Raw genomic sequence first — 12,482 nt, 5'->3', positions numbered from 1 at the left:
TGACGCATCCCCTGCCTCTCCCACTGCCGGGCTGGGCAGCGGCAATTACTTTCACCTCATCTCCTCCCGAAGCTCTGCCTACCCCCTTCCCCGGTCCTCCCCCTCCGGCCAGTCCCCACGCCGCCTGGCGCGGGTGCTAGAGAAGGAGGCGTGGGGTTTGTTGTGTTTTTCCCTTGTTCCAAGCAAGTTACTAGAACAAAACACACAGACACACTCACTCTAACCACAGAGTGGGGCAGGGCAGGCGCAGGAGAGGATGACAGGATGGCTTATTCTCTTCTCAGAGCTGGCCTGGGGGCCCAGAGGTTCAGTGAGCCCACAGGCCTGGCACTGGTGGGCTCCTGGCAGGCTAGGTGGGTGCTGATGAGCAATAGGCATTGGAGATGGTGTCAGGGCAGGAAGATGCCGGGCATGGTCCACAGGACACCACCCGAGCACCTCAGACTCCTTAGAGTGGGACAGACTGGGAAATATTGGGTTCTATAGCTGTACTTATCCCCCGGGAGTTGGGGAACCCCCTTAACCAGCCTAGGCAACTCTGTGTCCTCAGAGGAAAATGTGACTGACCATGCAACAAAACGCTGACCTAGTGACCTATGCCATTTCCTGTCCAATGAAAGATGGCATGAGTCAAGACAGTGGTCACCAGAGTGTGACCTGTAGGGATTTGTACTGTATTGCCCAGAACCCGAGGGGCGTATTTGGGAGTTTGTGCTGCCTGTGCTAAATGATCCTGGCAGTGACTCCATGAGTATGGTGGATGTCACTCAGACCTATCCAATTCTTCTCTGAGGTCACACTCACTGGTCAGTCCCTAGCTGGTGCCCAGACACAAGCCAGAGGCTAGGAAGGTGGCCATCAGTGTTCTGAGAAAGTATAAGTCCCTCTGGAGATTGATGATGCCCGAAAGCCTGATATACAGCAGGATCCTTGCAGGATCTATCACACGGAGGCATGCATGAATCCTGGTATAAGGACAGCTTTTCTGTGAGTGTAAGTAAGACCCCGTGGGGAATATGGGAAATATTGTCTAGGGAGAAATGACATTTTGAAAAATGGCACAGGCTTTGTACTCAGACAAGCTTCAGCTCTGCCAGTCTCTCACTGTATATAACCACAGGCAAATTACTTAACATGTCTAGTCTCAGTTTCTGCATCTCTAAAATGGGGATAATGTCCGCCAATCATTGAATCTAGTGAGCAATAGTAATAATAGTAATAGATAATATATATTAAGGGCTTACTATGAGCCAGGCTCTGCCTTAAACACTTCATATATACTAATACACTTAGTCCTCCCAACAGCCTCAGGTGGGAGGCACGTTAGTCTCTCCATTGGAGGGAGAAAGGTGGGGAAGGCCCTAGCAAGTCTAAGCATGGCCTCAGACCGCATCGACGGAGCTGCTCACTAGGCCAGCCTCATGCAGTCAGGTCCTCAGACACACTCCCCTGACTTCCTGCAGGCACAGACTGAGGGCCAAGGCCCTTGGCTTCAGGAAGACCCAGTCACCCATGATGCCCAAATGCTCACTTCCACCCAGGGTGGGCTCTGGGCTCTGGCTGCCTTGGCCTGGGCTGGGTGCCCAGAACAGGCAGGCCTGGCTGGATGGCTTTCCCTGGCTCTGGCCATGGGGACAGGAGGCAGCGGCCCAGCTGGGCCCTGGCCGTAATGAGGCCTCATTAGTGGGATCCAGCTGCTCCAGCCCCACTTAGGGAGGCTGACTCCCCCAGCCCCTGCCTCTGACTTTTCTTAATAAGAGTGGGCATGCCTCCAGAGGGGCAAGGAGTCTAGGGGCTTTATTGTCCCCTGTGACTCTGGAGGGAAAGGCCTGCTGAGCTAGGACTAAGGAGTGCTCGGAATGGGGGGGCAGGCTGGGGAAGTGAGGCTGTGTGGCTGACTAGATGGGCCAGAAGGAAGGCGGGAGGGGAGGGAGGGTAAGGTCCTAGCGCCATGAAGCCTGAGGAAGGCAGGGCCTGTTCCTCTGAATCTAGATATTCCACTGCACTAGAAAGGTGTATCTGCTCATCTAGGTTCAGCAGAAGACCATTGCTCAGGCTGTCCTAGTCGGGACAGCAGCTCCTTATATAGACCTCATAAGGAGATATGAGAGTGCCCACTACATGCCAGTCCCTGAGCAAGAAGAGCACCTAATGCACGCTAGGACCTGCATGAGCAGAGAACCCACTGTGTGCCAAGTCCATTGCTGGAATAATACACATCATGTGGCATGTATGTGCCAGGACAGTGCCCGTGTGTGCCAGGTCTAATGCTGAGAGAGCTCTCACTATGTGTCTACTCCATGCCAAGTGAACCCCTGTGCTATGTCCTACGCTAGATGAGTACCCTGTGTATGCCAATTTCCATGCCAGGAGAGGACCCAATGTACGCCCATCCTGAGCTGGGGGAGCACCTGCTGTGCACCTGGCACTGTGCTAGATGAGTGTCCACTGGGTAGCAGACTCTATACTAAGGAAGTGCCCAAGGTGTGCCAAGTCGGTACTAATTGAACATGTGCCACATGCCAAGACTTGTGCTAAGTGAGTGCCCAGGGGTAACAGGCCCTCTACAAAGAGTGCCCAATGTGTGCCAAGCTCTGTGCTCAGTGACTTCACAATGTGTGCCAAGCCTATACTCGTTGAGCACTTGCTGCATGCCAAGACTGGACTGGGTGAGCACCCACTGTGTGCCAGGCCCTGTGATGGATGGTGCAGATAAGAGGTACAGAAACCCTCATGTGAAAGCATAAGAGAACAGGGCAGGGAGTGGCAGGCCCAATGGCCACAGAGCCTTCTGGGATTTATGTACTCTGGCACCCAGAGCCCTAGCGCCAGAGTGACTGTGCTCTTATTTATCATGAGGCTGCTGAGAGGCAAAGGTAACCAATGTCTTCAGAGATATGGGCAGAAGCTAAGGCCCTGGCTGAGCCACTGGCTTCAGGAAGACCCAGTCACCCATGATGCTCATGGGTGTGAGGCTCACCACAGGCAAGGGGACTGAAACAGCCAGCTTGGCTTCAGATAGTGGGTTAAAACTGAACCAGTGGGGGATTGTCTCCTGCCCTGGGCTCCCCTCCTCCAGCTCCTGTCCTTTGAGACCCAGGCAGCTCTGCTGCCCTACACTTATTCAGAGGCCTTAGGTCTCCATGGAAGGTCCACTCCACCCATCCCCGGTGCCCCCAAGCATCCCAGCTGCTCCCAGGCTTGGAGGCACCCTGGCCAGCTGGGTTCTTGCACGGCCCTGTCCTAGGAGCTGCTGAGGCGTGAGGGAGGCAGCTGAGCTGGCCTGGCAGAGACCATCTGGGCTAGGAGTGGGGGGAGAGACACGTGCAGCAAGCATGTGGGCCTGGGCACGTGCTGGGAAGTGACTTGCTCCTCCATGGGGCACCTGCTCCAGAGCCTGGCAGAAGCTCTAAGGAGTGTCTATTCACATTGAGGAGACCTTATTGGCTCAGGTCCTCATACCTGAAGTAAAAGGCAATAGAAGTGAGGTCCCCATGATAGGGGCTAGCTGCCCACTCCCTACATATCAAGGCACAAACAGGGTACTAGAAACCACAGAGAACTGGGAAGGTCCAAGTGCCATCAGTTTACATGCATACCCATCATTACCCTCTCTTCTGACCTACCATGGACCATGGCATCCAAAGAGGGAGCATGTCAGAATGGAACTTCCTCAGTCACTTAGCCTTAGAAAGACATAACACTTAATAAGTGCTGACTTAGCTCCTACATCAGTTAGCAGAGATGGGGCTTGGCAGGGGCCGACCTCAGAAGCTGTATCCTAGTGACAAGCACTGAATGGAGTGCTTCAGTTCTAAACTGGGACCCAAGAATAGCGTAGTCCAAGGTCATCAGCAGAACTGAAAAAAGAGGCAGGAATAGAATCTCCAAGCAACCACTGGGGGTGCCCATGGGACAGATGCTATGAGCCTCAAACACAGCAGTGGGCAGAAGCCAAAGGGCAGAGGGCATAGAGAAAAGCAAGCCTTGGCTATCTTTAGGCACATCCTGGTGCTGGGAACAGTGGTCCCAAGGCAGCATTCTCTTCACAGACAGCCTGGCCAGTCTGGCCAGAGAATACGGTCCAGGAAGCCCAGCCAAGGCAGGGATTGTGGGACCTCGTAATTCATGTTCTCCATGCTGCCCATATGGGTCCCCCATCTCTCCTGCCTGTCCACTCTAGTCCTTCCAGGATCACTCCAGAGAAGAGCACTCATGGAGTGCTCAGAAGGTTTCCTGGGTTGCACAGGGCTCAGAACCTCCATAGCAGGAAGGGGCAGAGCCACGACCCACTTTCTTCTTAGGCCCATTGCAATTCTAAACCTTGGGGGAAACCAGGGACCTTGTTTGCATTCTAACACAGCATCCACTCCTAGCAAATTTTCAGGTCATAAGCCCTTCATCTGTGCCCATTTCCGAGGATCCAGGGTGGCTCAGGAATACCTTCAGATGCTCCAATCAGGAGCAGCTGCTCAAAGCAACTTTGAGGGGCTGGATGAGAGGGTGCATCCTGGAAGTTCAGGCCAGGGCTGGAGCAAACTGCCCAGTCTCCTCCTTCAAATCATTCCCTAGACCAGGTAAGTACTTGAATCTCAGAAACGTTGGGTGAGAGACAGGGTTAGTCTGGGGAAGGCTCAGCAGAGACCTTGGACCAATCAGTTTTCAGATGAATGAGAGAAGCAATGGAAGGCACCAGTGGGGACAGAATTTCATGAGGGAGGGACTGTCCTCAATCACAGGCTTCCTCCCCTGACAGCTGCCCAGTCTGGCTTGTCCCTGGGGCAAGATCCCAAGAGAAAAATATAACCATGGCCTTCTGGATAGGAAGTGGCATCTTTTTCCTTGTTCCTCTTCTGGTGCCAACCTGCTCCATCCATCAATAAGTGTTGCTCCCTCTAAAACCTCACTGAGCCCTTGTTTCTCAAAGGTCTCATCACCACCTCTCATGTGCTCTGAGACAGAGGGCAAAGGAAAGGCCATGGCTTGAGGAAGAGGAATAGGGAGATTTTCTTGGAGGCCACAGGAGAGGAATCAAGGGAAACGTTCTTTTTTTAACATTTTGGAGTAAGAAGGAACCAGAGAAGTAAAGAAAAAACAGACAGGTGTGAGGACCCCTTGGTCAACACGTACTGAACATGTCCTGTGGCACAGCACTGGGTGGGTGTGTAAGCGGCCTCCTGTCCTCCCAGCAGGCTGAGCTGTGTCCTCTTAAGAGCACCTCTTGTGACGTGGACAGGGGATGTGCCTCCTGCCTCTTAGCAGGCCTCTGCAGGGTCTGGGTCTGCGGTGGAATCTGTCCTGCTGTGGGCCTGGAGCCTGCTTCTGTCTAACATGCTGGGTGAGGGGCTGCCTGGCTGGGCCTGGGGCAGCCTGCACATGTGGGAACCTGCACATGCTGCCCCATGGAGGCTCCTGGGCCCTCTGGTCATGGCAAACAGCTGGTGGGAGGTTACGGGGCAGTGCATGTCACAGCCCTCCCACCCCCCAGAGTCCGACCCTTGTACTCACCAACATCCCTTTGGCACCTTTTCCTACCATGGTGGCAGTGGTTTGGGGTCTCTGAAGACCAGATCACTTACAAGTTCTGCTTCCAGCACCTTTTAGACCACGGACCTCAAGAGCTGTGGAGAAAGTAGGGAGTGAGGTGAGGCCCCGGCCGCGGTAGGCCACACAGGGACCTTGGAACTCTCCAGGAACAGGTAGCAGAGAACCCCTCACCATCAGCTGAGGCCCTATGTCGCTCCCACCCTGGCCCACCCCTCCGCCAGGTCACTCCTCATCCTGCTGTCTTCTGGATGACTCTCAGGTCCAGCCCCTTCCCAGCTCTCTCTCCAACCCTTCCCCTGGATCTCTTATTCTCCAGGCTTCCTGTCCCAATGGGCAAAGGTCTATTTTTGACTCTCCAGATGCCCAATCCTATAAAAGATAAAAAACGAACACAAAACTGGGATGGGGTCCAAGTCCTTCATCATCTGTGTGAATGGCCACAACCTTTCCCAGGAGGGGAGTCAGCTCCGGCCAGCACTTGCTCCCCAACCTCAGTCCAGCTAGGCAGTCCTTCCCCACCCTGATGCCACTTGGCTTGGGCTCCAGGGTGACTGAGCTTGTTGCTGCGTAACTCATTTACGCTAGCCACGCCAGACATACCAGGTGTAGTCATGAGCCTTTCTTTTGCTCTGGCTGTGCCCAATTTTACAACACCTTCCCTCAGGTGTAATTCTGCAAGTCCTTTAGGTCTGGGCTTAAATATCACCTCCTCTCCATAGCCCTTCTGGACACTTCCCCCACCAGCATGAACAAACTGCTTCCTCCTTTCTGTTTTGTGCAGGTTTCTACTAGTGCTCTTATCATCTCATATTACACTTATTTGCTTCTAAGTCAATCAAGCACAAGTAGGGGAGTCTCTGAGGCCTTGTAACTGGGCTTCCTTCACCCCACTGTTCCCAGCACCTAGCACAGTGCTAAGCTAGTAAGAAGTGTTGGTTGAGCTGAAATGAAGGGTAATGGACAGGGCCAAGGCATGTGAATGTGGCCCAGGTCAGCCTGGGAACTTATAGGAACACCTACAAGGCCATGCAGGAAGGTGAGCTGGCGAGGGTGGCAGACATGCGGAAGGAGCCAATCACATGGCAGTGATCGTGCAATTTATGTTGAATGTGAGATGTGGAGAGGAAAGAATCAATCTTCAGAAAGACTTAAAGAACTCCCGTGGGTCAGATGGGTGAGGAGACACCCTCCATAGGGCCAAGGAGGATTTGGCTCTGTCTCTGAGCCCTTCCCTTCCTTCTCAAGGGGCAGACTCCACTCGAACGGCTATTCCAGGTCACTCTGTCTCACCTGTCAAGGGCCACCTCTCACCCACAGGAAGTCATTAAAAGGCTGTGGGAGAGGTAGGAGCTCCTTGCCTATGCAAATCTGGTCTTGACTTCCTTATGCCATCTGCCCTGGCCATTTGGTCTCATGCAGGGCCTTCTCCTTAGGGCAGTCTCTCTAGTCACTGACCCAGGCTGGCCTCTGCCTCTCAAAATGTCACCTAAAGAGGCCCAGCTCATGGCTTTTGTATTCTGGAGGCAGTTGGGAATAGAGAGGGCTGTGTCCTTCATAAGGGGGATACACTCATGTCTTCCTCAACCACTGTACCCCTGAACCCACTTTCTTGCTGTAAACTCTGGCTAGATTTGACTTCCCTAAAGCTATTTCCCCTCAGGCAAGGAGTAATAATGACAATGGTGATGGTAATAATAATGATAGCAGATGGCATTACTAAAGGCCCTCATGAGTCAGGTGGTAGCCCAAGAACACTCTGTTGTGGGATTTCAACCACAGTGTTCTCAGTCAGGTTACCCCAGAGACTGACTTGGAGAGATTACAGGCCTGGCCTACAGTGGGGGGCAGAGTGAGCTTTTCAGACCTGACATCTGGAGTTAAGGGTGTTGCTCGGTGGCAGAACACTTGCCTAGCATGTGTAAGAGTCTGGGTTCTATTCCCAGTAATGCAAAAGCAATTAAAGAACATCTCTGACTGGGGGACCAGCCACACCCAAAATCTAGGACCTGGTAGGTCTGGGCTGGATTCTGGCTCTGCCAGTCACTAGGTACATGATTCTAAGTGTTGCTTAATCTCGTTTTTTTGTTTTTGTATTGGGGATTGAACCCAGGAGTGCTCTATCACTGAGCTACATTCCCAGCCAATAGTTGTAGTTGGATTCAATACCTTTATTTTATTTATATATTTTTATGTGGTGCTAAGGATTGAACCCAGCACCTTGCACGTACTAGGAGAGCTCTACACCACTGAGCCACAATCCCAGCACCCCCATCCCTTTTTATCTTTGATTTTGAGACAGGGTCTTGCTAAATTGCTGAGACTGATCTTAAACTTGTGCTCCTCCTGCCTCACTCTCCTGAATTGCCAGGATTACAGGTGTGCACTGCTCCCAGCCTGTTTAACTTCTTCGAGCCTTAGTTTTCTCAGTCTTGGAAGTGGGGCTAATCATTCCACAAATTCTGAAGTTTCTGCCTCACTTTTGTTTCTACTACAAGGCCTCCACATTTTCTTCCCCTCCAATCTGCTAATCTCTCCAAGTCCCAAAGTTCTGGTTCCCTGTGATAGTTCTCCATAGCCCACAGGATATGGCCTACATTGCTTAGCAGGCATTTAAGGCTGGTCACAACTAGATTCATTTATTCAACAAATACTAATTGCAGGTCTGCTCTGGGCCAGACCTTTGTTAAGTCAAGAATTCAAAGGTCTCTGCTCTCCTGCAGCTTACACTGGGTGAAAAGCTGATAGAGTGCAACTGATGATTCAAACTAAATAATTACAGATTAAGATAAAGGGTGTGATAGAGAAAGATCCTTTTATGGATCTCTATAGCAGGTCTGAGAGTCAGAAAGGCTTCCCTGAGGAAGTGATGTTTAAGGGCCAGAAGGAGTTAATTAGGCAAAGGGGAGATAGAAAGGAAAATAAAAGAGGCAAATGGAGAAAATGAAAGTATATGGGAAGGCTCACTACCCCTGGGAGGGGCTCAGGTAGCCAGGGAAAGAGGTGAAGGTGGACAAAGAAACACGGGGAGGCCTTTAGGGTCTGGAGTTTGGTCTTCATTATAATAGCAATGGTGGCTATTGAAGGCTTTTAAGTAGAGGATCAACTGGAGGGGAAAGGATTGCTGGAATGTGCTCGTTGAAAGAATCACCCTAAATATGGTGTGAAGAAAAGATTGGAAAGAGGCTAGAGTAGAACTCATTAGGAATGGGTCAGACCAGAGAGGAAGGGGCTAGAATCAGGCCAGTGATGACAGGAAAGGTACATATATCTGAGAGAAATTTAGGGGATAACATGATGGGACTTGGTGATGAATTACACTTCCAGGGGTAGTGAGAGACAAAGAGGGGTCTCTGGTCTCTGCTAGTGCAATAAGAGGAAGCTGGTGCCAGTCCCAAGCACAAGGATACTGGTGGTGCTGCAGATCTGGAGGGCAAGAGGATCAGCTGGGTTGGACAAGCTGGCTTTGAGCCGTTTGTGAGCCACCCAAGGTAGATGCTGAGAGGGCAGTCACAGTCCCCTCATTGCTGATGTCTTTCCTCTCTTCCAAAAGGGAATGGAGCATTGACCAATTTGAAAGATCCCTCTAGACCAAGCCTTGGAGTCCTTGCTGGGAATGAAAGGTCTTTCCTGGCTTCAAGAACCTCGCAGTTTAGTAGGAAGATACAGGAAGAAGCATAATCTTCATTCACTGGGATGAGGGGCAGTGGGAAGTAGGGAGTCTTAGTTCAGCCTGGGAGTCCAGGCCAGCTACCTGTGGCCATGTTTGCCATGAGGCATTCCCAGAAGGCTCCTGTCTCCATGCCCTTTTCAGGCAATGGCAGTGTCTCTGTCTCTCTGATACTGGGGATTTAATTTAGGGGTGCTCTACTACTGAACTACTCCCCTGACCCTTTTAATTTTTTATTTAGAGACAGGATCTTGTAAGTTGCTTAGGACCTCACTAAGTTGCTAAGGCTGGCTTTGAATTTGCAACCCTCCTGCCTCAGCCTCCTGGAATTACAGGCGACTGCCACCACAAACGGGTGGTGAGAAATTTAGAGGATAACATGGTGGGACTTGGTGATGAATTACACTTCCAGGCCCCCTTTTAATTTTTTTTTCCTTAATTTTATGAAGGTGTCTCACTAAGTTGCTGAGGCTGGCCTGGAATTTTCAATCCTCCTACTTCAGCCTTCTGAGTAGCTGGGATTGCAGGTGTGCATCACCATGCGCTCTTCTCACCATTTCACCTATATATATCTACCTATCTTCAAAACTGGATCCAATGCCATTGTCTTCATGAAGCCTTCCTCAGTCCTCCTAGTTACTGTCAACCTTTCTACCATACCCCCCAAACACTCCATGCACTCTGACTAGTATGCTGGTCACATGTAGCGTTGTAGCATGCTTCTCTGAGTCCAAGTCTGGCTACCCCACTAATTGGAGAGCTCTTCCAGGGCAGAGGTGTGATTCTTCTGTGTCCTCAGAGCGGGTAGAGCTGCAGTCTCCGCGTAGACAACTAAGGGGGCGTTTTTCTCTGCGGTCCTTGGAAACACTTGGGCATGCTCAGTGTTCCCCATTAGTTTCTAGAACCAGTCCCCTCACCCACTACTCTTCAACCTTCTGTTGCCTCACTTTGAGGGTTTTTTAACCTCTCAAGTTCTCTCTTTTCCCACTCTTTCCTCAACAGCCTTTATTTCCGAAGCGGCAGCAGACTGAAGCTTGCTTCAGCTAAGAAACAGACCAGGCTTTGTAAGGGAGCTGTCAGAAAGCGAGAGAGACGCGGCTCCTTTAAGAGTGATCAGAAGGGGGCGTGGCCTGCGGAAAGCAGGCCCGAAATGGGGGTGCGGCTCCTTTAGGTAGCGGCCGCCAACTACGCCAAGGCCCAGGGCCCGCGGGCAGGGGCGCGGTCATTTTCTGAGCTGCGGCCCCGCCCGGGTCGCCCCAGTTCCGTTTTAATCGGGGTGCAAGGTGTGGAGGGGCGGGCGTTACATCAGCCACCACGTGTGGGCCTCTCAGCTGGCGCGGAGGAGGCGGCCCCGCCCCCGGCCCCTGCCGTGGAAAAGTACCGGGGTGCCGAGGTCCCCGCCCCCTGCCCCGCCCCCGGGCCGGCTCCGGCCCCTCCCGGCCCTCCGGGCAAGCCCCCTCCCGTCCGGCCCCGGCCTCGTCGCCTGCTCCCGCCCGGCAGTGGCCGCCGGGTGCTGGACGCCTGCTGGGGGTGGGCATCCCGGGCTGCTAGGCCCGTGACCTCACCTGTGGCCGCCCGGGCTCGCCCTAGGCGCGCTCGGAATGAGGGCTGCGGTGGGGAGGGCGCAGATTTTTTTTCCAAGATAGCAGCCCCCGAAGAACTCCCCGCCCGCAGTCCCTTCCCGAAGCCGCGGCCACAAAAAGAGCCCGGGGACAAAAAGAGCCCGAGGGCGCTGGGACCGTCCCTCACAGCTTTCCAAGCCACGGGCGCGCGGGAACCCGCACCCGCCTGGCGAGTGGGCTGGCAGATAGGGAGGCCGGCCGGCTGAAGGGGCCAGATAGGCAGCCAGGCCGGCTGGCGGCGAAAAGAGATAAAGCAAGAGCCCGAATGCGGGGCGCAGATCTTGCCCGTGGGCTCCCGGCCGCGGGCGCAGACCCACTGGCGCCCCAGACGGACCGTGACACGCTCTGGTTCGGCGCTACCCGCACAGCCCGGAGCCAGCCGCCCCCGACCAAGCCGGCGTCTGCACACAGCGCCCCCTTTCCGAGAGTGCCCCCCCCCGTTCCCGCCTGCTTCAGCGCCTAGGTGACAGCGGTGACACCCAGACGCGCGCACCTACCCCGACCTTTGCGGCGAGACAGACATCCTGGTGCGTGCACCACACTCTTACCCACAGATGCCCGCATGCATGCGCGATCACACACAACACATACCACACGCACACGCTGGTCCCGGGGCTCAGCCCCGCAGAGCCACCAACCGCACAGACCACCGGCAGGACCGGCCGAGGTGCGGGCCGCAGCACCCCTTCCCTCAGCCCCCTTACCATGCTGCAGCCCCCGGCCCAGGCGTGCTGGGTCCGCACCGCGGTGCGCCCAGGTGGCTTTCTTAAAGGGAAAGTTGCATCAGCCTCCCGAGGCTCTGTGCCGGCGCGAGTCCGCCCGCCCCGCCGCGCCGTTCGCAGCTCCTCCAGAGCTTGTTGTGTTTTGGTTTCGGGGAGGCGGGGGCTAAGAGTTTGGTGAAAGTTTGGAGAGTGGAGAAGGCTTGGGAGACCTAGCCAAGTCCCTCCCCTCCCTGAACAGCTCCCCTGGCCGCTCTCCCCCCTCCCCCGGCCCATCCCCTCCCATTTGCCGACTTCTCAGGCTCCTCCTCCCAGGGAATAAAATTACAAGTCACTCCAGCTTTCAGATGATTGATCCCCACGAACCCCTGGGAGTGGGGCTCCGCAATGGAGACCCCCTTCTCCGCCCCTACCTCACTGCCCTCCAGCTGAGGCCCTTGGAGAAAGCAGATGTCGTCCCCTTCGGGTTAGGCTGGAATGAAGCCAAAAGGCCTGGGGCACTTTGGGGGACTGGGGCTGCAGTTAGCCCGCCAGGCCCCTCTGGCCTTCTGCGCCTGCGTTTCCCCTAGAGAGAAGTCTGAGCAAACTCTGTTCCCTTAGGAGCAACGCCGATAGAGACTATGGGCACAGCTGGTTAAGGCCTGGGTCCTACTTAGAACCAGAGGGCTGTTTCTCCACAAACTTTCTTTGGACACTGGTTTGGTCAGCCCTGCGCTGGCGGTGGTGCTACAAGGACTACCCATCAACTGTGCTTCTGCCTCCCTCCTTGGAGAAGCAAACCTGGGTTCCAGTCCCTGTTAAAGGAGCCTCCGCCAAAAGGTGCTTTGCTGAGCCTCATAAACTAAGGAAATGCGTACATGTGTACATGAAGTGCATCGCTCTAAGCAGGGCAGGGGTGCTCAGGTGTTTGGACTGGGGCCCCTATAT

The 12,482-nt window shown here is 54.0% G+C and overlaps 1 protein-coding gene across 3 annotated transcripts in view; it reads right to left on the bottom strand.

Moving 5' to 3' along the window:
* The window catches only part of Slc6a9 (solute carrier family 6 member 9), a 32,711-nt gene extending 21,028 nt beyond the window's left edge, over positions 1 to 11,683 (bottom strand). For all 3 annotated transcript variants that reach the window (XM_076860590.1, XM_076860588.1, XM_076860589.1), the window contains exons 1-2: positions 11,541 to 11,683; positions 5,509 to 5,621 (exon numbers count right to left, since the gene is read on the bottom strand). In XM_076860590.1, coding sequence (XP_076716705.1) covers positions 5,509 to 5,538 — 30 coding nt within the window. In that variant the 5' untranslated portion in view covers positions 5,539 to 5,621; positions 11,541 to 11,683. The remainder of the gene's footprint in view (positions 1 to 5,508; positions 5,622 to 11,540) is intronic.
* Positions 11,684 to 12,482: the final 799 nt, after the last annotated feature.

Source organism: Callospermophilus lateralis, chromosome 7 (genome assembly GCF_048772815.1).
Source record: "Callospermophilus lateralis isolate mCalLat2 chromosome 7, mCalLat2.hap1, whole genome shotgun sequence".
In the NCBI taxonomy this organism is placed as follows: Eukaryota; Metazoa; Chordata; class Mammalia; order Rodentia; family Sciuridae; genus Callospermophilus; species Callospermophilus lateralis.
Note: the sequence above shows the minus strand (reverse complement) of the source record. Positions and strands in the feature narration are given on the sequence as shown.